The sequence below is a fragment of the Cervus elaphus genome, chromosome 24 (assembly GCF_910594005.1).
Source record: "Cervus elaphus chromosome 24, mCerEla1.1, whole genome shotgun sequence".
Classification (NCBI taxonomy): domain Eukaryota; kingdom Metazoa; phylum Chordata; class Mammalia; order Artiodactyla; family Cervidae; genus Cervus; species Cervus elaphus.
Genome location: NC_057838.1, coordinates 44,049,610 through 44,076,181, shown reverse-complemented (window position 1 = coordinate 44,076,181; position 26,572 = coordinate 44,049,610). Strand labels below are relative to the sequence as shown.

At 36.4% G+C, this 26,572-nt stretch overlaps 1 protein-coding gene and 1 pseudogene across 3 annotated transcripts; both read right to left on the bottom strand.

The window, feature by feature from the left end:
- Nucleotides 1-262: 262 nt before the first annotated feature.
- Nucleotides 263-24,230, bottom strand: UBA3 (ubiquitin like modifier activating enzyme 3). 3 transcript variants are annotated; one of them, XM_043886993.1, is made up of 18 exons: nucleotides 24,150-24,200; nucleotides 23,923-23,964; nucleotides 21,979-22,099; nucleotides 20,378-20,458; nucleotides 15,910-15,992; nucleotides 12,854-12,934; nucleotides 9,301-9,344; nucleotides 8,888-8,952; nucleotides 8,426-8,581; nucleotides 7,285-7,387; nucleotides 7,028-7,141; nucleotides 2,882-2,935; nucleotides 2,317-2,353; nucleotides 2,149-2,230; nucleotides 1,701-1,801; nucleotides 1,522-1,585; nucleotides 1,375-1,429; nucleotides 263-1,040 (listed from the first exon to the last, which is right to left on the bottom strand). In XM_043886993.1, the coding sequence occupies exons 1-18, from the start codon at nucleotides 24,167-24,169 to the stop codon at nucleotides 952-954; spliced, it is 1,392 nt and encodes a 463-aa protein (XP_043742928.1). In that variant the 5' UTR covers nucleotides 24,170-24,200; the 3' UTR covers nucleotides 263-951. The 3 variants fall into 3 exon arrangements, with proteins under 3 accessions (XP_043742928.1, XP_043742929.1, XP_043742930.1); XM_043886994.1 differs by having other exon boundaries at nucleotides 7,028-7,138; nucleotides 24,150-24,196; XM_043886995.1 differs by lacking the exon at nucleotides 23,923-23,964 and having other exon boundaries at nucleotides 24,150-24,230.
- On the bottom strand, nucleotides 17,260-17,358 carry LOC122683347 (annotated as a pseudogene).
- Nucleotides 24,231-26,572: the final 2,342 nt, after the last annotated feature.

Here is a 26,572-nt window from a genome sequence, read left to right as displayed (position 1 = left end):
TACTTAGGTTTAATTCTGTTTTAAGCCTAAGACTTTTGGAAGGGGAAAAAGCATTTCAAGAGGCCTTCATATAAAAATTAAGTCATTCCATTTCATTACATTATTATGTCAGAGCAAATTAAATCAGTAGGTATTTATTGTGGCTAAAGTACTAATTCAAGTACTATAAAATTTTTGTATTAGTAACTCTGCTACATATTTTAAAATTATTTCTACATCTGGACAGAACTACTTAATATATTTTAAAATTTCAGTGAGAAAATTAGACAATATATGATTTTATTAATAAATAATGTGAAAGCATCAGTAATAACAGTTTGAACATTAAATTCTTTTACACATCCATGTCTTGGCTTTAATGTTATGCATACTGGCGTCTGGCACTGAAGGTAAACACATGAAAATATTTCCCATTTCCATGCACAGGTGTTCAGCTATATACCATTTATAAATTATTATGGACAAGGTAACTTTTCCAATAATATTCATTTGGACAGCCACAATTAATATTAAATCAAGCAAGGCTATGTTGAACATATGCTCTAGATGTCAGTATTTAATGTTATTTAAAACTTAAATTTTCTTATTTTTTTTAAGGGACATCTTTTTGTATATGTGGGTGCTCAAATGAAAACCGAAGAATGCATTCTTTGACCATAACCAAATTCTCATACAAGAGGGTATTTGCCTCCTCCTCTAAAAGAAGCAATAGATTTGCTCATAATCTCCCTCTCCAGGCACCATTTTCCATATCACTAATGAAAATGCTCACAAGCACCAACCCCAAAATTTTGTCTTCAAGGGAAAGGTATAAAGTTTAAAAAGTGGCTCATATTTTAAAAAGTCAAATTCCAGCAACACTAATGCTAAAAATGACATCAATTATATTTCTTAGCATCCACAAAGTATAATATTTTCATGAGTTTTCTATTATGTGCAGATTTATTTTCCTTAAGAAGTAAAATGAAGTTTGAATAGTACAGTCTGTGGTGTGGTGACATCAGCAACTGCCAGTTCTTGTCCATCAACGAGTCCCAATTCTAAAAGAAAAAAAGCTAAATTAACCCAAGCAAAAAAAACAAAATCCCAAGAAGAGATAACACATTCATAAACTATAGCAAATTATGGTCTAAACAAACATCAAAATCCAGTTCTCTCTAATCAAGGTAATATTATATTTGATTTCGCACAGATTTTTTAATACTCAAAGACAATTAATTCTATTAATGTTTCTTAAGATATAACTAATTAGAATGGTATTACCGTTCAAAAGCATTAAGAGCAAATCTAAAACAGGCCTTTCTTTATTACTTTTACTGGAAAAAAAAATAGAAGAAATTGATTAGCATTAGTAAATACACTCATTTAAAATACCTTTCAATGTCTTGGAGAGATTTGGCCTTGTTCGTTCTTCAATAGAGGTTACTGACTAGAAAATAATAATGTAAAGCACATTAAGTGAAATTAAACTTTTAATGTAATTTTGTGGGGGATGGGGGTGGAAAACTGAACACTGATCACCTGTAAGTAAAGTGTTCTATTTTTGCCCTCTAATGTGGCTGTGATAGCTGGAGATTTCATCTGCCTAAATTATAAGAAAAAAAAATCAGAATCATTTTTCAAAAAAAACAATTCTAGTTTTTAAAGTTTTAAAATCACAAATTTTTTTCTACAACATAACAAAAGTCCTGAACACTTACAGAGAAGCACTATTGGTGAGATAATCCAAAACCTCCTGCAGTTTAGCTGATGGAGAAAACTGAATGTTTTGAGGAAGCTGGCTGCAAGCTGGGCAGTTTTCCTACATATAAAACACAAGCCACAGTGACACATGCACCAATAACAGTCTACTTATAATGATGAAATAAAAATCAAGTTGTTTTATCATCAGTCGTTTATTTCCTATGAACAAATTTTTATGTTTTAAAACCTGCTTTTCCCAGCGGGTCATTTTCCCTAAATTATTTCACTACATAGTATTTATTTGAGGCTGTACTACAAAAGATACATAGTAAGTAGGGTTCTGGAAGTCAGAAAATACTTACAAAGGGTGTGGGAAATTTCATTCACATTTCCAACCAGTAATTAATATTTAAAAATCAAAGTATGCATAATCAAAAAAGCTTTCATTAGTATACTACTACTAACCTTTCTCTCTGCTTCAAATGTGTACGTGTATAGTCCATCTACATCGTTGAAAACCAAGTAATTATTAAGGGGAATATATGCGCTGTAATGAAAAAAGTGTTTATTTTTATATAACTGAGCCAGATCAAAACACAGACTTACATACATACTAAAAATGAAACTCATTACCTTGTGGCTATTTTAAAAACCTCAGTGGCACACACAGCTAATGAGGAAAGAAAATAAAGATGCTTTAACTCAATAAAAATTAGACATTTAAAACAGAAGTTAGTTATAAATCAAAACATAAATTTACAAGGCTATTGATTACAAAATAAATAGAAAAATACATACAAAAACACTATTATTTTTTAAAACTGAGAATATAACATTTTATATTTGTTTTGTATAACCCAAATGACAAAGTAACATTTTAAAGTAACATTACAAGTTTTCTTCTCTCTTCTTCAGACCGAGTAGCCTATTATACTGATTAAAAAGAAATGGCACTAAAATGCCTTCTTACTATAGGGCACTTTATCTATGAAATAATGTAAGACGAGATACATACAAGGTCCAATAGCTTGTCTTGTGGTTTTGGGGGCAGCTTAATTATACTACCATCCACCCAAGAAGATAATCAAATCTCCAGAACACTAGTTTTCTGAGATCATGTAGCTGCAGAAATACCGACTTAGGTACTGAAAATCTGAAGGGATGGAAATAAAATTAAGTAGTGGCCATTTTTCCTCACCTGCAATGACTGCATTTGTGGAAGCTACTGCAGGAATGATTCGTTTTACTACTCCTAAAAAATATATTAATTAAAATATGGTTATTCCTTTTTTAATAAGTAGGTATCTTAAATTAGACAATGATTATTATTAAATATCATGCCCATTACTTGATTTTTCAGGCTTTCAGGTCAGAAAATAGACTTAAGTTTAACCATGAAACAATCTTCTTTCACACTCATATTATTTTCTATTAACAGCATGTTCAGAATCCTAAGTTATAGTCGGAAAGATAAGTAAATTCTTCACACTGTTTTATATAAAGATGAGACAATAATATACTAATAACTCCTAAAATTTCAGGTGTTTATTTTGCTCCAAGAACAGTATGAAGATTAAATAAAATTTTACTGAGTTTATATAACATCATGTTAGTCTTATTACTCTGATTTTAAAGATAAGGAAAATGAGGTTGAGAGAAATGAACAGCATCCACACCTATACACCTTGTAAGAGATGGGGGTGATATATGAACCCAGGTCTGCCCTAATGTGCATAATCTTAACTGACACAGTATACTATACTATCCTCAATAAGGTTTGAGGAAGTATGAGAAGTAAGTTACTGAGTTTTTCTTCGTTTATTAGTTTTAGCCATTCTATTCACAAAAATTTAAGACAAACAGAAAAACTGCCCCTAAACACTGTTTCACTCTACAACATGGACTATACAAAATATTAAACACAGTTCTCTATTTCTACCCCACTTTTTTCATATTAGTATCCAAAGATTAGGAATGACCAAAGCCCCACCTAAAATCATTTTTTAAGTACAAAATAAATATTCTGTAACTGTATTTGTACTGTTCACTTTAGAAAACAAAAATTGTGATCAAAGCAGCTATATTATCTTAGACTGTGAGAGAGCCCTGAAAGATGTGCTTTCAAGATTTTAGGTGCTGGCAGGTCAGGTTTTAAAAACTTAAGAAAAAAGGCAAATATCTAAGAAGATGTGAAAGGAAGATAGTTAAGGAGCTGGAAAGCTGTTTTAAAAAATTAATTCTGACCATCTGACCGTTATGTGCAATTTCCGAAAGAGGAAATAGGGAGGAGCTAACCTCCTGATGATTCCTGGAAGCTCACCAGTGAACCACAAAGAGCAGGATATAGTGGAAGGAGAAACAGGTTGTCACAAACAGTGAGAAGCTGAAGACACACTGTCCAATAGAAGATTCACCCATCTCTCACCCCTCAAAAAATCTGGATTCCACTTCCAATTTGGCTTCTCTACTGTTTGTCAAGGCTCTCAAACATCAAGCTAAGAAATACACACCAAGCCTTGCTAAAAGGTATGGAAGGATAAATAAGACTATACACAGAAATGAGTTTGCAGTTCCCGATCAGGACAAACGGAATTCATTTGTTAATTCAAACAATTAGCAAATAAATGTGGATTATATGCCAGATACCATTCTAGGTGCTGTACAGAGGAGCAGTAAAAAAAAAATTATCTTACAGTGATGGAGGAGTCCATTAGATGGTTTCCTTGGGGAGGTGATAATTTGAATAGAAATCTAAACCATGAAAAAGACCCATTCATGCAATGACCTGGGGAAAGTGCAACTGTGTACATGGCAGGGGCAAAGGTCCCAGAACAGGGATGAATCAGAGTGTAAGGATGAAATATTCTTCATAGAGGAAAACAAGGCTATCTGAATTCTGAGCAATTATAAAAACGTAAAATAGTGAATGATTTATAAGTCATTATCAGTTGGTATGATCAGGAAATTGTTAAGTTGATACCTGAGTGACAGGCAACCAACCGTGAGGGGAATCCAAGGAAGAGAATTACAAGCAAAAGCATCACGAGTTATTGAAGTTCTAAGGTGGGATCATGCTTGGTGTGCTCCAGGAACACAAAGCAGGTCAGAACAATGGAACAAAGAAAGTGAAGTCGCTCAGTCATATCCAACTCTTTGCAACTCCATGGACTGTCGCCTACCAGGCTCCTCAGGCAACTGTCCGTGAAGTTTCTCAGGCAAGAGTACTGGAGTGGGTTGCCATTTCCTTCTCCAGGGGATTTTCCCGACCCAGGGATCAAACCTGGGTCTCCCGCATTGCAGGCAGAGGCTTTACCATCTGAGCCACAGGGAAGCCCCAACAATGGAACAATGAGTGTACAAACGCAACAAGGAATGTGTAAGAATAGAATTTTCAAATGACATTACTAAAACATCAGTAAACATAAGGAAATAATTACAGGAGAGAAATGGCAGATTTTCAGAAGGACAAAGCTCTTTCTGGTGAGCTTAATGATCTTGAACAAAATTCTAAGAAAGGTGAACTATGAGTAGATACATTAAGAAACATTAGTCACTAAAACTGAGTGTTAGGATTGTTACTGAGACAAGTCACAAGACTACCTCATTTGGTTACCATGAGTAGCTTTGGAGCCCAGGGAAATGTGGAAGATGAGCCTCAATAGAGCATTTGGAAAGGTCTTTCATGACATCCTTGTGAACAAGATAAAGAAACATGAAGTATTCAAGAACATATGATCAACAGAAGGGAATAAATGTAAAAGGTCCTGACCAGAAGTATGATTCAATTATCTGTTCTCAGCCACTTTAGTCTTGTTAAAATTTTTAAGTATTTGGAAAAGAGGTAAAAGATATTACCAAAACAAGTGATATGAAGCTAAAAAGAATACGTTAAGTTGGCAGGCATAAAGAACATATTAGGTTGGTGCAAAAGTAACTGGTTTTGCAGTGTTGAAATCTGCCATTTGATGTTGGAATACATTCTAAATAAATGTGATTATGTTATACATCATTTTAATGTGCATTTCTCACTTTATGTTTTTTTACTAAATGACTTATTACTTGCTGTTTATTTTTCATTGGCAAAAATGTGTTGATTAATAATGGTTCCTATTTTGATTAATAAAGATGTGTTCGAGCCTAGTTACAATAATTTAAAATTCACAGTTCAAAACTGAAATTACATTTGCACCAACCTAATACATACATATATACAGAACAGCAGGATGAGTTTAAGAATAAATTTAAAAGGGCCTATACTTGAATATAAAGAAAAAAAAAATGCCATCCCCCAAAACTGCCAAATCCGTAACAGTGAGATGTGGCTTAGCAATTGCATATGTGAAAAAAACGTCCAGATTTTAGCAGACAGTAACCTGAAGGAATCAAAAGTATAGCATCAATGTAAACCACAAACATTGCCAGCCCAGGTTGGATACATGAGACAAGCGCTCAGGGCTGATGCACTGGGAAGACCCAGAGGGATGGGATCGGGAGAGAGGTGGGAGGGGGGATCAGGATGGGGAACACATGTAAATCCATGGCTGATTCATGTCAATGTATGGTAAAAACCACTACTATACTGTAAACTAATTAGCCTCCAACTAATGAAAATAAATGAAAAAAAAAACCCACAAACAAATAATACAAAACCCTGGCCTCCTCTAAGACTGCATCAATGCTCAGAAGTGTATCCTAAGACTCATCCTAGAGCACTGCATTCTCACCTGGATAGTTCAGAGGAGTATGGATAACTGAAATATGGTTAGAAGAAAATAGCATGATGGGAATTTGAGTCATGGAAACATGTTGATGGGTTAAAGGAACTAGCAAGGTTGATGGGAGTGATAACAGTTTGGAGGGTTCAATATGTTAAGGGCCATTACTTGAAAGAGAATTAAATTTACATATGGCATAAGCATATGGCATACTCTGAGACAATATCCAGCCCACACAAAAAAGATGGAGATTTCTCTTCAATACATAGAACTGTCGTAACAATACTGTCCAAATGTGAAATGATTGCCCCAGAAATGGATAAACTGCTCTTCAGCAAAAGATAAAGTCAATGAATGGCTTGACCTGGATGACTCAGGGACTCCTCTAAGCCTGAGTAAATAAGATTCAATGATTAAATTCCTCCTAGTAAGAAGTGCTATGGATTCGAGTAAATTCAGTTTCCTTCTAACAAATTTGGGGCAGCTGGAAACTGTTATTTCCAGAGCACCTTTACTGAATCGCAGAGGGATGGTACTATCTGAAATCACTTATCAATTATTTCCCCCAAAGCATCACATCCTCTGAAAAAGGGACCATCTTAAGATCGTTATTAATGAAAATTACTTACCTTGAGTGAGTCTGTATGTAACACCTCTAATATTATATTGTGATGCTCTTTCCAGGGCTTTTTGGAAAATCCACTGAATATGATCAGGGTCATCACCATCTAATGGAACCCCTTCTGTCAGGAAAGGGGGGAAAAAAAAAGGAACTGAAGACAGAAACATGTACACATAAATCAACTTATTTTTAAGGTAAATGTCCAAATAAATAATATAGACAAGTATCTTATGTAATTCTGAACTATGAAATTAGGTTTATTACCTCCAAAAGGCTGCTCCTTAGGCCACTGCAATATCCTGACATACTCAATACAGTGTTCTGGTAGCCGGGGCATCGACGCAATGGTGCACATGGGAAAATTAACCTAAAAACACAGTTTGCCTTTTTTACTGGATTTTAAATAAATTATTTTAAAATGTAACTTCTAGTTATGATCTAGTTTGTAAAGTTTCTTATTATTCATATTAGCCTTCCACTTACAGAAACAAAATATTTAATACTATTAAGAATGCTTCTGAAATTAACACAGCTGATCTAAGTCACTTCACTTAGGTTGATCTCCCTAAGAAAATAGGTTTGCTCTACACTTAAACAAATACATAAAGTTAAGCTTTGTTAGAACACGGGAAGAATAGGAGTGAATAAATTCTTAAATATGAGTACTCTATTATGTTTAACTAAGATTTAAATCTGTAAGATATAAAATTAACCAAAACAAATCAATTTCAAATAAAAACTAATAAAATTATTTCTAAATCAGACTTCTAAATGCCCTTTCAAGTGGAAATGCAATTAAAGAGCCTCATCTTTGGAAATAACATTCTCATCTCTGATGTCTTCATATCCTTGAAACACAGGCAAAAACCCAACAAAACAGATTACAGCTCTATCCCAACATATAACTTTCTAACTGATCCCCTGTTCCTTATTCTCTAAATAAAAAACTAACAGAAATGAATTACGAGAACAGAATAGCATCACAATGATCATATTGCGTCTATGTATGCGTGTGCTCAGTCGCTCAATCATGTTCAGTTCTCGCAACCCCAGGGACGAGAGCCCACCAGGTTCCTCTGTCCGTGGGGTTTTTCTGGCAATACTGGAGTAGGTTGCCATTTCTTTCTCCAGTGGATCTTCCCGGACCAAGGGATGGAACCCATGTCTCCTGCACTGCATGCAGATTCTTTACTGCTGAGCCATCAGGGAAGATACATTATGTCTGTATCTTTCCTTAAAAAAAGGGAAATTTTGTATTTCATTATCGTATTTCATTCTTCTTAGCATGCCTTTTAAAATATGGTTATTCCTAATTAAAAATCCTAAATATTGACTAATCTTAATAATGCAACCCTTATTTCACCCCAGGATACTATTAAACAGATGCAGGCACTTCTGTGATTACCTGTGGTGGATATAGTTCCAGTGTGCATTCAATACAAGCAGTCATTCCAGGTAGAATCACCCGGGCATTTCCTTTAAAACCTTCTGTCCCTCCATCTATCAAAGGGACAATGGAGCTTGGATCTAATACACCATCTTCATAATTTAGAAGAGATATCTAGGAAAATTGTTTCAAGGGTTTAAAAGGAGAGGGGGATAAGAATTCAAAAAGGGAGAATGCTTTCAGCAATTCTAAAAGTCAATCACATTACTGAATACTAACACATCAAATCAAGGGATTACATTAGTAGCAATTTACATCCAAGCCTGTAAATTAATGAATGGCAATAAACAAGGAACTACGTCTATTACTGAAAATGGAATAAACTCTGATTTTTCAAAAATATGACATAAAATCTCGTTTTTAGTATGTTAAGAGCAGCAGGAAGAACTTCAGAGAACTGTAAAAACACTAAGTCTTTACCAGCATGCCATTTATCCATCTTCTGGCTATGATGGAGTCCAGTCCACATACAATTATATGAAATTCTATGAGAAAAAAAATCCAAGTTGAGTTTTTAAAAATGCTGCCACACAAAATGATTCACAATTTCTAAGAAACAAAAAACATTTTTCATTTTAAAATAAACATACACAGCTTCCAATCCTTAAGTAATCCTTACTCAAAACAGCATATAAAAATGCAGCTAATGGTGCCAACTAAGAATTAAAAAACAGTGCCATCCTCCTTTCAGTCAGTCAACATCATTCCTGAAAAGCCAACACCAAGAAATGAAAGCAAATAAAGAAATAGCAATAAAATAGCTAGCAATCCGTAAACAGCAACTAAAAAATATAAAAATTTAGTGAGAGTTGAATTTCAAGTGGAAAACTTACGTCGATAGAAAGTGTCGTCAAAATCCTGAATCTTGTTGAAATGTCTGAATATAAGTAAAGGAACTTAAGCGGCTAAATTTTTAACTTGTAAGATGAATTCAACAATGCCACAGGATCAAATTATAAATGTATATTTAAAACAAGACATAAGTCATCAGTGTTCAAAGCAATGGAATTCAAGGAATCTGGTAAAAAGAAAACAATCCTACCTCCTGAAAAAAATGTTTTCTAAACACTCCTCTCCCCTAATGACATAGAATAGTTTCTCTCAACCCCAAGCCTCCTTATTAGTATAATTGTATCTCTGTTATACTTTCTACTCTGTTGCAATTCTTATGTAAAACCATAAACTCTGGGAAAATAGAATGTGTGTCTTCAACCATCAGCATCAAGCAGAGAGGCAATAAAAATTTGTTCAGTGAAGGGAAAGGGTATGCTATAGTTCCCACTTACAAAGGGGATTCTAGGAGTTAACGTACTGCACAAATTAATACACTGTACACCTTAAATTTTTAGTTTTATACGTCAGACATAGGCAATTAAAAAAAAAGTTACTGCAAAACTAATTTCTAGAAAACACAGATGTTTCCGATAGCTTTCTCAGGGGCTAAGGATGTGTTATTGATTTTTTCCCCTTGTTGGGGGAAGGGTGAATTTCCTTCCTTCCTCACTGAACTCAGTTTTTCGAGACTCTCTCTGCCCAACCTGCACCATATTAGCAGGCTTTCCCCAGCCTGGAGGGTGCCAAGAGAACACCATTCAAAACTGGCTGTGAGTGTGAATCATAGTACTTAACATCTGCATAGCATACATATGCAAAAAAAAAACATTTTTAAAAATTTTTTCTAAATGGAGCGATTTCATTTAGTAACGCATAAATTACACTCCCCTAAAACAAATCATCCATTGCAGACTTTAAAAACCAAAATGGAAAAGAGGGACAATACATAGTATGTGTGCTCTAGATTTTTTTTTATTATTCTGGCCTACAAATAAAGAAATGTGTTCAATTCTAGCCCTCACCCACCAAGACCCCTATTCCTTTTGACTACCAGGCAAACGAGAGGTATAAGCTGCAACTAGAAAACGGAAGTCAAAAGAGAACCAGAGCAAAGAGTAGCAAAACAAAAATAGGAGACCCAGGAGCCAGATCAAGAAATGCCATCTCTTCAATCCAGATCTAAATAAGGCAGAGAGACAAAGAGTGTACACACTCTTTTTTTCTCTTTTTCCCTATAAGGACATGTATTTGCATGTTTAAACTTTTTATTTTTGCAAAGACAGTACACAGTGTCCCATATTTCTTTCACCCAGTTTCCCCTAAGGGTTACATCACATATAAACTACAGTACCATATCAAAATCACAAATGTGACCCTGGTACAATGTGTGTGTTAGGTTCTGTCATTTAAATGCACGTGTATCTGTGTAACGACTACAAGTAAGATGCACAACTCTTACAGCACCACAAGTATCTCCCTCCTGCTGCCCCTTTACAGTCACATCTATCCCCTCCAATATGCCAAATCCCTGGCAATCACTAACGTGCTCTCCATCTCTGTAATTTTGACATCTGAAGGTTATATGCAATCATGCAGTATATGACCTTTTGAGATTGCCATTTTTCATTCAGCATAATGCTCTTGATATCCATCCAAGCTGTACTTCATTAGTTAGTTTTTTATTGCTCAGTACAATAATACTATTCACCTATTGATGGATGTTTGAGTTGTCACCAGTTTTTGGTTACTTTGGTGTTTTTATACAGATGGTAAATGCCCAGGAATGAAACTGCTGAGTTGTATGTAAAGTATATATTCAAATTTTTTTAAAAAATAGCCAAACTATTTTCCAAATGACTACCATTTTACATTTCCAGTTTTCCTGTATCTTTGCAAACATTCATTACTATTTTTTATGTCAGCTATCCTAAAACGTGTGTAGTAAATCTCATTGTGCTCATAACCTGGATCTCCCTTAAAGCTAGTAATAATGAATATCTTATCATGAGCTTTTTACTATTTTCTTTAGTGAAATATCCCTTCATATTTTTGGTCCATTTTCTCACTGCTTTTTACTGTTATGAGAGTTCCTTATATATTCTTGATGAATCCTTTGTCAGATACCTACTTCATAAGTATTTCCCAGTGTGTAGCTTATCTTGTCATCCTAACAAGATCCTTCACAGAGCAAAAGTTTTTAATTTTGATGACACTCAATTTACCATTTTTTTTCTTTTATGGATTATTCTTTTGATGTGGTCTACGGATTTTTATCAAACCCTGCATCCCAAAGCTATTTCTCCTATGTTATCTTCCAAAGTTCTACAGGTTTACATTTTATACTTAACTTATGATCTATCTTGAGTTTATTTTTGCAATGTTGAGTTTTGAGATGCTTTTTCCTTTTTTTTGCTACCACAATTTACTGAAAAGATGGTCCTTTCTAGAGTGAATTGTTTTTGCACCTCTGTCAAGTATAAATTGGCCATACTTGCATGTGGCTATTTCTGGTTTCTCTATTCTGTCCTGCTGATCTATGTCTATTCTCTCTCCTTGGCAACATCAGTTTGATTATTGTACTTAGATAGCTCTTGAAATGGCCAGTGATTTCTCCAATTTTCTTCTTTCACAGTATTGTCTTACGTAATCCTTAGCTCTATCAATTTTAGAATAATCCTGCTTAGAGCAACAGAAAAGTTTGCAGGAATTTTGATAGAAACTTATATACAAATTGTACACAAATCTGGGGCTAAGTGACATCTTTACTATGTTGAATCATCCAGATCTTGAACACTATCATTCCATTATTTAGATCGCTTTTGATTTCTTTCATTTGCATTTTGCAATATTCAGCATACAAGACCTATGCTTATTTTGTTAGGTTTACACTTAAGCATTTCTCCTTTTTTTGAGTAGTTATAAATGGCACTGTAGTTTAAATTTCAGTTTTCATGTGTTTACTGCTAGTATACAGAAATACAATTGATTTGTGTATGTCGACTTTTGTATCTTGTGGTATTTCCAACATAACAAATCCCATTTCCTAAGTTTCCATAAAATACTAAAAGTTCCCTGGATCTAAAGGTATGGGAATCAACAAAGTATGCATAGTCCTTTTTTAAAACATGTTTCTTATAAAAATATATTTATTCTGACACACCTTTCATTTGACTAATAATATACTGACTCTTTACTTTGCCTGCTATGGTAAGGCGATAGAAAGATTACCATTATCCAGCCTACATACTTAAGCGTCTAGTCGAGGACATATGCAATTGAAACTTATATTAAAGACAATAAGGCAAATAAATGAAGGTACTTGCTACTTAAGCTTAATTTAGGGCAAAAAACATTTTATATAACCTTAAAAAGAAAAGACTGAAAGGACATTTAACAAAGTGTTACCAAAAGATATGTCAGTAATAAGCTTACTGCTGCTGCTTATTTTTACTGCCTATCTGTATTCTCTGTGTTAAACATCTCTCGTATAATAATAAAAATAAAAAGCTTCAAATAGTTAAGTATTGAGTAACTTATTTGTCAAAAGGATACGGAACTACATTGCAATTAGGAACTCTGTCATTTAGAAATTCTGCAGCAACTTCAGCCTTAGGTCTTCCAACATCTTTAGGCCTACAGAAAAAATTATATTTAAATTATCATTCATGATGTAAATCTAGATTATCTACATAATCTACTTTCATATATAAAAATATCCACAGTGAATTTATCTGGAGGCAATTTAGAAGGAATATTTTTACCTAAATATTTCTGATGAATAATGAGTCATTCAACACTAAATGTAAACCCTTGTTGATATTCCAAATTAAGTATTTTTAAGTACTGCCAAGTCTAATTAAGTATTTAAGTGAAAATATGAAGTTTTTTAAGGTAAAGTGTAACAACAGCATGTTTCCCAGCCACTTCTCAACGTTGTGTTTCCTAACGTAAAAAATTATCCCAGATCCAGAGATCTCCATGTCTTTGCCCTGAATCTCAGAACTTCAAGGTGTTATTATGCAGGTCTTGGCAGAAAAAAAATCAAGGGATCCTAGGGATGCGAGAGTGTTCACATACCCACTTCTTCCCATGTGTGCTAATTGACAAGTAAATGCTGTATCCCATAAGCAGCCACAACTATGGTTTCTGAAGGAATAATTCCAAAGGCAGTATCTAGAATTGCAAATGCTACCACTATCTTCAAGAAGGTAAAAATAAAAGACCTCGAAAGGTTACTCCTAGATAATAACCTCAGTTACAGACAGGAAAGGACATGAGTTCTCTCTTCTAATCTCAGTACGAATGCTTATTTTGAATGGTATTTTTCTTTCCTAATATTTCCTCATTCTCTTCACGGGAATAAATCACTTCCTCAGGTACACATGATAAGCACTTCATTACTACTTTTTCACAGTATGATTTTTGGTTACATACATAGGTCTATCATACCTACCAGACTATGAACAACTGGAAGAAAGTTACCATACTCATCTCTTTGTACTCTTTCCCTAGCTAAGCACAGAGTAAACACTTGAAAAATAAATGAAAATTAAACAGTCACTGTGCGCATCAGAAATCATATTTTATTTAAATTGGAATTTTTAACATGTATATGTATGGCTGAGTCCCTTGGCTATTCACCTGAAACTACTACAACATTGCTAATCAGCTATACCCCAACACAAAATGTTTTTGGTGCTAAATAAATAAAATGCTAAAAATAAATAAAATAGGAATTTTTAAAAAATGCTTTAACAGGTCAAATTTCTTCTCTCCAACAAGGCAGAATGCTTTTTGACTCAAAACTTCTGATAAGAGTTTTATTCTTTGTCCAAACTTGTAATTACAAGAGACTCTAGCATAAGTCAAGCAACTTGATTTCAGTATTGCATCCAACTACACTGGACAGAGTTCTTTAGGTATACAGAGTAGATAAAACAGTTTCAAGAATCTTTCAGACTATGTATTATATGTGCTTTCATAATTGATCCCAAAAAAAGAACTCTAAGATGGTTTCTGTAGGAACTGCTACTCTACCATTCCAGAATTAGGGGAGTCAATTACTCCTCTGAAAAACTGTACTTTGAGTAAAATGGCCTTTCATACACATCATCCATGCAAGAATGGCACTGTTATACAGCAACACATCATCCTTGCAAGGTATCTTGGCCTAATTATTTAACCAGAAAAAACCTGTGGGGTTTTTGCTCTGAGATTAAATTAAGTAATATAGATAAAGAGCTCAGAAAGTACTTAATATATCCTAAGCACTTCACAGATCTTCAGTCACTATGATCTTCAATCATTATTTCAGCCCTATATTAAAGGGCACAGCTTATTATCAATAACCAATCAATTTGGAGGTGTCATTTGAAGAGCAGTCCTACACTAAATATTTGTCAGACTAGAAAGGGCCCACAAACTCTTTCTATCAAGAGAAGAGAAATGTCAAGGGCTGAAAAATAATACAAACAAAACCTTAAAAGTTAAATGTAGGGTTCACCGTACAATTACAATACTTTGTTAACTTGACTTAGTTTAACCCATTCTTCAACCTGTTTAAGATCTTTCCCAAAGTTAATTTTATCTTTTCTGTTACCTAACCTCATCCTGCATCCTAAGACTATTTGAGCACCTTTTGTCAGTACTCTGTGATCACTATAGAGAGAGAAAAAAGTCCTTAACTCTGTGCTGTTCTTAGTCACTCAGTCATGTCTGACTCTGCGATTCCATGGACTATAGCCCGCCAGGCTCCTCAATCCATGGAGATTCTCCAGGCAAGAATACTGGAGTGGGTTGTCAGGCTTTCCTCCAGGGGATCTTTCCAACCCAGAGATCAAACCCAGGTCTGCCACACCGCAGGCGGATTCTTTACCATCTGAGGCACCAGGGAAGCCCGTCCGTATAATTCTTTGAGTAACAAATACACTTTTATCTAAGCCATTCAAGTCCCTAAACACTACATAGTAATATTCATTAATGAACTTTTCCTCAGATCTGCATGTAAGGACTACTTCTAGTATTTAAAGTCACTCCACATAAGCCGCTCCTAGATGTTTACTACATTTCACTTATACCTAAGGTAATTATCCTTAGGTATAAGGAGCAAGTTAGGAGCAAGTTACATTTCACATGCCCCTGGGTTTTCTCTCCTTAACTCACCATCTTATTTCACCTTCTATAAAAAGTTCAAACTGAAAAAAAAAAATTCAAACTGTGTCATAACTTCACTGCCCCAGAGTCACCACCACTCAAGTCTTGGCTCATAAGTCCCTACCAATATATCTCACTAAGGCCTAATATACAATTACTGTTCTCTTATGAAATCAACAGGAGGAAAAGAGCGGAACTCGGTGTCTTCAAGGCACGATCATCCCAAAGATCACATTCACCTTTTGGACATTTCTTTAAAATTAACAAAAACATGTATTTGTTTACAAAACTATTTTTGCCAGAATGTCCAAAATTTTCCTGCAAAATTTACCTAAGACAGGAGTGACAGTTCTTAACAAAATTAGCATTATCCTCTCAGTAGTTTTTTATTAAACTGAAAATGTACTCAAATTCGAATGATTACCACAATTTTAAAATAGGATATTAAAACTCACCTAAATAAAAATTGCCTATTCAGATTGGAAACATCTATAGTGTCCATGTCTATAACGTGAATCTGTCTAAAACCAGACAAGGCCTGTGAGAATAAAAGGAAAAAAAAATCTAATTAAGCAAAAGGTTCGTCACATTTAAAATTTTTTAATTTCTTTTCAGTGGTCTTAAATCTACAAGTTCTCAGTAATAAGTTATGCACAATTGTATTCAATGGTTAAAGAGTCATACAAGGTATATAAAACTCAGGGTTCTTGTAAAGGTCAAAAAAGTGTAGGTACTCAGTTTTAAATAATCCATAACCCAAAAAGAATAACTGAAAATTTCTATGGTTGCTTCATAATCCCATAAACACATCTGTTAAAGTTTGTTTTGCTGCTGCCATTGCTAGATATTTTAATTTTACTATTCTTACTATTTAACTATAGTTGCTATTCTTTTCTAGAATACTGTTGAAAGTAATTCCTACAAGATTTATATTAATGTAAGCATGCTGCCAATCAGAAATAACTGTAAAATTATAAACATACACACATACATATATATACACACGCTGGACATGTAAAAGAAATACCTTGAAAGTAGAGTCAAGAGCAAGCAATCAAAGAGCTAGAGAAAGGCAATAAAACTCCTGTGTTTCAATGATAATGCCACATATTTTAACAGTACAAGGTGTTCAAACTTACTAGCAGATTAAAAAAAAAAATAGGTCTCAAGACTCAATTATGCTTCTCTGGCCATGGTCAGTTTACTTAGGTAATCAAATTCAATCACTTGGTAATAATTTCACCATTTTTCTGCCCTCTTTATAGTAAGAGTTGTCCATACTTTCATTCTCAAATTCCTCTCTTGCACTTGCTGTAAACAAGCTCTCACTCCACTGAAAACCACACCTATCAGTCACCAGTGGTCTCCAATGACCAACTCTGACGCTCTCTAATACGACCCATCTCAAGTATTTGGCAGAGTATATGGATCGATTCCCCTCCTTAAAACACATTCTTCACCTGGTCACCTCACTCACAAGAATTTGAACACTTTTTATTTATTTTTTTAATATATTAATCAATTCTTTTTTCTCTCTCTTTTTAATTTATTTATTTATTTTACTTTACAACACTGTATTGGTTTTGCCATACATTGACTTGAATCCGCCATGGGTGTACATGTGTTCCCCATCCTGAACCCCCCTCCCAACTCCCTCCCCATCCCATCCCTCTGGGTCATCCCAGTGCACCAGCCCTGAGCATCCTGCATCATGTATCAAACCTGGACTGGTGATTTGTTTCACATATGATAATTTACATGTTTCAATGTTATTCTCCCATATCATCCCGCCCTCACCCTCTCCCACAGAGTCCAATGAATTTGCGTGTCATCCTTGCGCAGGGGCCATGCTAATCTTCTCTGTATCATTCCAATTTGAGTATATGTGCTGCTGAAGCAAGCACTGAACACTTTTTAAAAATTGGTTTCCCATTCACTACGCTCAAGAATTTTCCTCCTCATTTACTGGCCAGAATTTGGGGCGCCTTTGCACTTATTAGCTTTGGTTACTTGTGGCGATTTCAGACCATCTTATAAGGTAAACCATCATCTAACAGATACTAATATCTGAAATTTAACAGTTTCCAAAACCAAAGCCAATCACCCTTGCTGACCCAAACCAGCAAATCTGTTCTTTACCCAGCCCACTTCACTTCAGTGAAAGCCAACTCCACCTTTCCAGCTGCTCACTGCAAAAACCTTATCATGTCAGCCTTGACTCCTCTTATGTCCTACACCAACCCACCAGCAAATCCTATTGATTTCATCTTCAAAACATTCATAATCCAACCTCCTCTCACCACCTCCAGTACTACTTCCCTCTTCTAAGGGACTACCTATCATCTCTTGCCTAGGTGACTTCAATAACCTTCACACCAGCCTCTCAGCTTCCTCATCTGTTCTTCCTCTTGCCTTTTCTTAATACATCAGCCACAGCGATCCAGGTTAAAGTCGTATGGAGTCAACTCACAGACTTAAACCTCCTCCAATGACTTCCTGACTCAGAGTAAAAGGCAAAGTTCTTACAGCAGCACCTCAAACCTTTTGTGACTCTCACTCCAAGCTCATTTTGTTCTCTCTGATACATCCTCCTAGAAAATGCCCCGTTCCTCACTTCTGCTTTAGCTACAATGACCTCTCTGTCCTCCTGGAACGTAACAGTTATGTTCCCACTTCACAGCTTTTGCACCTGATACTCCCTCTGCTTAGAATGTTCTTGCTCACCTCTCTGCCCAAATAGCACCTTTTTGTGAACCCTTTCCCCTCCCGCCAGGCTATCTCTATTTCATCCTTCCTTTCTCCATAGCATTTAAGCATTTATTACCATCTGACATACAACATAGTTCACTTGTGTTTTCCTTCCACTAAAACAGAAGCCTTCAATATACAAACGCCTGTTTTGTTCAAGGCTGTATCTTTAGCATATAAAACTGTACCTGGTATATAGAGAAAGAGGTTCAATAAATATTTGCTCAATCAATAATACTAATGTCATATCCTTTATTTTAGAGTGAGCCTTTGGGGGCTTACGATCAATTCAGAAAATATGCATGTATCTCTCTTTTGTTATTTATGTGTGAAACAAGCAAAGTAACCAGTGGTAAAATTGAAAACCCAGTTTTCTTCTATGTAAGAGATTATTACAAGGCACTGAGTAACAAGGCCACTTCTGAAGTTGCTTGATGACTATTCCTCAGATCTAACCTCTAATTACTTTACATTTTAAACCGGTATCTATCATGTTTGCAAGTAACAGCTTTGAAATGGAAAAAAGCTAACTATTTAGGAGATTTGTCCATACAATGCCTATGAAAACCACAGCCTGTATTTCCTAAATCCTTTGGTTCTTGTGCTGCAAGGGTGTTTGTATCTAATAAAGTACTGTCATTTTGGCATCCTATCACAGGGCACATCGTGTGTGTGTGTGTGTGTGTGTGTGTGTGTGTGTGTGTGTGTGTGTCTCTCTCTCTCACAGGGCACATCATGTGTGTGTGTGTGTGTGTGTCTCTCTCTCTCTCTCTCTCTCTCTCTCTCTCACAGGGCACATCATGTATGTGTGTCTGTGTGTGGGTGTCTGTGTGTCTCTGTCTCTCTGTCTCTCTCTCAGGGCACAATGTAGCCCACCAGATTCCTCTGTCCATGGAATTTTCCACGCAAAATACTGGAGTGTGTTGCCATTTCCTTCTCCAGGGGATGTTCCCAACCCAGGGATCAAATCTGCATCTCCCACATTTCCTGCATTGACCAGGAGAGTCTTTACCACTGTACCATCTGGTAAGCCCTATATGATACATACGGCTATTTATTTTGTGAGAGATGTCTTCCCAATGATCCTTCAAATTCACTAAGGACATACATCATGATGATCAGCAATGCCCACAGAACCAAGCATAGTACTAAGTATCAGGAAGTGTATTAAGTTTTTGCAGTCTCACTAGGAGTAACGTTAGTGTTTCCTAGTAAAAGTAATGTGCTTATTTATATTTAAACTTAGGTCCCAAAGCTGACTAGATTCATCATCTGGCTGTTACCTGCTTCATTTTCTAAGGAGTATGCTCTATCATTTCCACTTTTCCACATACTGATCAAAAAGCAAGCATAAAACAGCTCCAATCAATTCTTCCCCTAACCATTTTTGTTAAATAAACTGATAAAGTCTTATAAAGATCTACTTTGTAGTTATCAGAAGTCAATGAAACTAATTAAGTCACAAATTATGGATTCCATCCAGTACATAGGAATAGCTTTTTAAAAAGTACCCTTTCTTGACATGATGTTCTTTTAAAACAGACTGACCAAAAAAGGGAAAAAAAAGGTTTAGCTTTCCCATATTTTATGGGTCTACTACCACATGGTTATCAAAAAAAATTACCGTATGATTAGATCATGTAATGACACAATGGTTCAGTGAAGTACTTGACTGAAAACTGATGGCCTGGATTAGATTCCAGGCACAACACCATAAGCCAGAAAAAACTTGTCATTTAACATCCCTGAACCTGTGTCTTCCTCTATATAAAATGAGATAGTGTCCTATTCACCTAAGTGGATTATTTTGAGGGACATACAAAATAATAAATACTTTGAAATTACATGTGAAATATGAATTAACAGTTCTGCTATTTACTTGTCTGAATTAACAAGCACTTTACAAGAGGAAGCACAAAAATTTGCTGGATAAAAAGAAGAGAAGAAAGGAGAAATAAAAATGTCTTATCAATCATTACTTTATAGCCAAGGACTTCAGGGTTTAAAAAGTTAAGTTACATCATCATTTTAATTACTATCTGGAATTTGACCTGCTAAACTTATCTAACAAAGGCTCAGGAGAAACAGTTAACAATCATAATAAAGGAATGACAGAAAAGGAAAAAGGTTTAATTATCATAGAGAAGGAAAGTACATATTTTATATATATATTACCAGGTTTTTCAGGAGCTCACATCCTAAGCCGCCAGCTCCAATGACTAGAACTTTACATGTATCTAACAAAAACTGGAGAGACTGTAAAGAACGAAAAGGCATATTAAAATCTAGTTGATAAAAACCGTAAGTACCATCAATAAAGCAACAAACCATAAAAGAGTTTCTCTGTTTCCACGAAAAATGCAACTGAAGATAAAGAGCAACCTCTGAAATTAATAAATTATTTAAATTTATGAACAAGGTATAACCAGAAATTGTATAACCCTAATGATTTCTGGACACGGAGGCCTGGAGTGCTGCGATTCATGGGGTCGCAAAGAGTCGGACACGACTGAGCGACTGAACTGAACTGAACTGAATGATTTCTGAGAGTTCCAACTTTAATGTTGCTAAATTGAGTTTTACTGGTTGAAATTAAAAAGCTACTATTTCTAACAAGAAAAAATTTGCCTAGTTTATAGTTGTCTCTTTTTTTAACTTTGAAAGGAGAGCATTAAACTCAATTATTTAGCTGACTTCTTACAAATAGAAAAGTGTAAAAATCATAAGAACTGAAGATCAAGAACTGCACAAGCTGTTTAGAGGTCTTTAAAAAAAGGGGGGGGGGGGGGGTAAGAACAATAACAGCTGCTTTTCCATACAGTTGGTTACACTTACAAAACAGGAGATGGCAGGAAGAAAAAATAGGTAAAACTCTTATTTTTTGCCTATCAGCAGAAATATAATTTGAAACAACCACTTAATACAAGAATCTTAAATTATTAGCTCCCTGCCTCACCCCTGCAAAAAAAGAAAATCAGAAGCCTAAGAAAATATGCTGGATTATCCAAAGAAATACAGAAGACTGTCAATTTTGTCCAAAATTACTCAGGTTACTCAGATAAGACAAGTCAAACCTAAGAGTGTGCACCTTAAATTCAGGAGCAGCACAATACTTCTATTTCAAAACAGTATCTCTTCATCAACATAAAAGGAGATAAAAAATTTACTGTAAAGGAATATTTCCCATCCCATAATAAAAAAACAAGTTGTTTCTAATTGAACATTTGCTTTAAGTCAGACACTACCAGTTCCAAATTCTATTCCTCTATGATACAGCAGTCACATACTTTTTATACTTTTTTAACAGGCAATTAATTATATTGAATTCTAACTAATTATTTATAAATTAATTATATTCAATTCCAAAACTAATTATACTCAATTCTAAGTAAAGATACTCATTTCAAATAAACTTCAAAATTTAAGCAAGCACATCTGTATCTCTATGAAAGTTAAATTTCTCATAGCAAGGATTAAAAAGGTGTGTCTCACAAGTAATTTTAAACTGGCATTTTAAATGAAGTATAACATAATTTTAAGTGAGGTTATAAAGTCATTTTACTCTTGAAAATTAACATATTACATTTGAAAAATGTGAAAATAACTCAAATATTATTCAAATAAAATCAGTTGCAAATATTCTATTTACTATTTCAAGATAACTTACACAATTCTATTAGTATTTTTATTATAAGAGTAAATTAAAAAGGAAGCATCTTATTATATTTGCAACATAAAACTATTAGAGGAGTTATTTAAAAATAAACATTTCTCACTTCAGTGCTCGGTTCGAAATCAGGGTGTGTGAAGGGTCCAGATCGCTCGAGGAACTTCTTTACATGGTTCCAGCGACCTTCCCAGTCTCCAGTGTCCCCACACCCACCATCAACAGCCATTCTGCACAGAACACAGTAAATTCAGCTGCAAAGATCAGTATGAAAAAGCCACACCTACAACTAATATGGTTTCCCCACATGAAAAGGTAACCACACCAGACCTGCTCAAATACAAAGGGTAATATTCAATGTAGTTACACTTATGCTTTTATTGTCTTTTCTTGCTATTATATAGTTTATGTAAAGGTAAGAACAGATTGAGGAAATAATCAATATGTTTCTGGGTTCCTAAAATAACTTAAAATCAAACTTGGGATACTGATCTATCAGTGAGAAATGGGCTTTCTAAACATTTGGAATTTACTAAACACTGCAAACTGCCCAATCTATTCTATGAACAGCCTTGGAACAGAAAATATAAGCTACAAGAAAAAACAAAAACCAAAATAAAAATCGCTCCACTTCCAGAATCCTAATGCTTGACATCTAACATAACTCATGTGTCCTTTCCAAGTTTGAAAGGTATAATTTATTTCTGATGAGAGAAACTTATGCACATTTTTCTCTGAGGTCCTAATTTTCAAAAAAGAATCTCTTAGGACTATAAGGTGGCTTCTATTGCCACTAAACACAAGGAAAGTTTTAGGTTATAATTATGTCACAGATAGGCAATACCATCTAGAAACCTTTTAGAACATACAATCTAGTAAGGACGGACTCCTCTAACAAAATATATTTTCTATTCATTGCAAGACTCATGTTTCCTTGTAATTATTTTTAATTTTCAAATTTCCTACAATCCCACAATTTCTACCTTCAAACATATTTAGTAATATCCAATTTTGGACCAAGTATTGCCTAGCAATAAAGACCACAGGGTTTGATGTCACAGCTGGATTTGGTTCCACAATTAATAGCATTGTGACCTTCAGCAGATTACTGGACAGTCATAAACCTCATCTGTAGCCTGTCTGTAGCTACTTCTTAACGTCAGAATGATAAGAGATAATCCACATAGAGGCCTTAGTACAATACTTGGTATATAGTAAACATTCAAATCGTTGTCATTTTAAGCAAAAGTGGAATGAAATGAAAGGTGGGAAGAAATGTTAAACTAAACTTGTTCCAAGTTCTCTTGAGATTAAAATTCAACTTTCTGAGATACCTAAGGCCCTGCTACTGGGGACTGCCACAGAAATGACTAACTCACCACGCCCACTGCAAGAGCATTTTCTTCCCGTCCCAAATAAGGAGGAAGAAAAAATAGGTGATGCTGCGCGGGGTGTAACACACTTCGTTTAAACCTGTCTCACCAGCACAAAACTAGGCATCTGATATGAAATAAGGTGTGTAACACATGGAAAATGAAAGCTCTCTGGAGGCAACACTCTCCTTTCAGAGCCAATGATTTTGCAAAACTGACTAAAGTGCTTAGTACGATACCAGACTTAAAGTTCTCCTCAAAAGTTTGCAATTAATACTACTGGTCTCAGTGTTTTCGAAAGGCCAAAAAACGGCCCATCGTCCTTTTCGTGTGTTTTGATAAGACTCCCTTCTCACAAAGTCTCGGCTCTGACAATCTGGGATGGAGGAAGAGAGGGGCGCAAGGGTCCTTCCGCAAGACCTTTAGGTTAGGCACCCCGGCGGGCCGGCGCGGAACCTGAGCGCGGTACCCGGGCCCATCGCTCGCGCGAGACAGACAGCAGGAGGGCCCGCCGGACCCCTGGGGCTGCGGGCGGGGGTCGGGGGGATGAGGCCGCGCGGCCTGCGCTCCGGGTGCCCCCCCTCCCAGCCCCCCGGGCCCGCTGCGGCTGGTCCCCTAGGCCTGGGGTGAAGGGAGGCGGGGGCCCCCGGAGAGGGCCCCGGCCTCCCGGCAGCACTAACTTCTCAGCCAGCAGCTCCTCTATTCTCCTTCTTTTCTTCTCCCTAAAAGAAAGAGAGAATAAAAGAAGGGTCAGCATCACGCTACACACTGGGCGCCGCGAGGGGATGGGGGGCGAGGGGACGGGGCGGAGGGTGGGAGGACCCCGGGTGGAGGCGGCGACCGCCCACCGCCGCGCTCTCTCACAGCCCAGCCCGGCCCGGGGCGCCTGCAGAGCCCGAGTACTTACGGCTCCTCGCCATCCGCCATATTGTTCTCCGCCTCTTCCCAGGCACCCCCACGGTGGGAGGAGCGAAGGGGCGGGGCGGGGCGGGACCGGCCAGGAGGGGCCGGTGAAGAGGGGCGGGGACTGCGGGGAGGAGGCGCGCTGCTGGGGCTGGCTGTGCGAGGCTCCCGTGGGTTTAAAGGCTTCTTTGTGATTAAAATCATGATTAAATACGCTTAGAGAAGTCTTACCCAGTGTATAATGTTGTGTGAAAATACAACCTCATCTGTAGCTTATTTATGCATATACATAAATTGTATAAATTACAATTTATACAAATAACAAATACGTTGTTTATGCGATTTATGTATATGCAGAGCATCTCATCACCTCAAGATAAAGGATGATAGAAGTTTGCACTATTTTCCAGAGTCAGAGATAGATCTGCAGACATATAGGTGGATACATAGGGGTGTGTGTGTGTCTGTGTGTGTCTGCACACGCACACGCCTGAGTTCCTATGTGTCTGAATGGCTGGATAGAGAGAAACAACCATGTTCAAAACAAACAAGCAAAACATAATACATACATATATCCTTTCTTGGAGTGGGACACGAATGAGATTTTGAGTCAGAAAGTTCAGTTTATTTAAATCCTTAACTGTGAGACTTTGGGCACTACTGTGTCTTCATTTGTAAACTGAGGATGATAATGTTCACCTTGTAAGTCTGAAATTAAATGAAATCTATCGTGTTTTCAAAATCTAGTCCCTGATCAGCCACGTCAGCATCATTAGGAAACTTGTTATAAATGCAAGTTTTCAGGCCCTATTTGCAACCTTCAGTAAACCCAGGTTGATTCTGGGCAAAATAAAGCTTGAGAATCACTGAAATGGAAAGCATAAAGCCTGGTTAGCACTCAGTTAATGTAGCTGCTAATAAATTAGATTTAATTTCCTCTTTGATCTTTATTATCCCCCAATCAAGTTTAATTCAATAACATTCACTGAGCTGAAAGTCAATGCCAGACAGTCAATGGAGAGACAGAGTTCATAGCCCGCAGTCCCACAGCAGGAGACAAGACACCAGCCCCTCTCCAATCACAGGTCTCAACATCAACCCAAAAACTTTTTTTTTTTGCCCAAACTCCTTTACAGATGGAAACTACTAAGGTTAAACCCTTCTTTTTCAAAACAGGCTCATGTGTGCTGGGTCTCCAGCGATGCTTTTAGGAGACCTTTCCATTAATGGCAGTAAGCATCACAACCCTCTCAAATGATAAAAACCAAGGGGCACCTTGGAGACCACATAGTTCAAACCCACCATTTCATGAGGACAAAGCTCAGGCCCAGGAACAGGAAGCTGCTGGCACAGGAATATGAAAAAAGTGAAAGTGTTAGTTGCTCAGTGGAGTCCAACTCTCTGTGACCCCATGGACTGTAGCCCACCAGGTTCCTCTGCCCATGGGATTCTCCAGGCAAGAATACTGGAGTGGGTTGCCATTCCCTTCTCCAGGGATCTTCCCAACCCAGGGATCAAACCCAGGTCTCCTGCATTGCAGGCAGATTCTTCACTGTCTAAGCCAGTTGGCCCAGGAAGAGGTCATCTGGCCCTGCTCCTGCCTTGGGACTCACGCCCTGACTCACTGCGGTGGTATTCTGATAGAGGACACCAGGCACTCCCACTGGCTCAGCGTGACTGATAAGAAAGAGCCACTTGTCCTTGCCAGTTATGAAAGTAACAGAGACATGCAAGCAAAACCTGCATCAGATTTACCTTATTTCAAATGGAATATATAACAAACTTTTAGATTATCCACTATGATTTATATACAGACAATACTCCGGGTGGCCCATCTAGACGCAGAGATTTGGACAGAAAAGCCCCAGAAAGGCCTCTATGTTGAATCGCATCCCCCTAAATAAATAGTGACAAAGAGCTGTTACTAAAGTAGAGCATTTCAAACAGCCAGAAATAAAGTAAGGATTCCATATGTGTTCATTTTTATTTTAAATGATTTTATGATAAAGGTAGAAATGTGTAGTGGGAAAAAAAGAAGTCTCTCATAGTTGAACCAGAGAGAGAAGCATGGTTACTATTTTAGGAGAGAGGAAGAAAAGGATCATGCTATATACGGCTCTATCCAACTTTTTTCATTTCTTTATTTTTAAACTTCTTTGAAAGTTTAAACAAATAAATTAAAAAATGCTGAACAAATATTTACTGGATGTCAATTGCCTGTGACCAATGAGTAATGATATTATTATTAACACACTTGACAGCTTATGGTCATGCAGTCCTGAGCAATTGGACAGTAAAAGTTCGTGGTCACAGCTCCTAATGGGGTCCTACATTGGTCTTAACGGAGATCATTTACTCAGCTTGGCCACAGCGCTGCTTCTCGAAATTCTCAAGCCCTGAGGAATTCTTCTACACCCTCTGACTTCC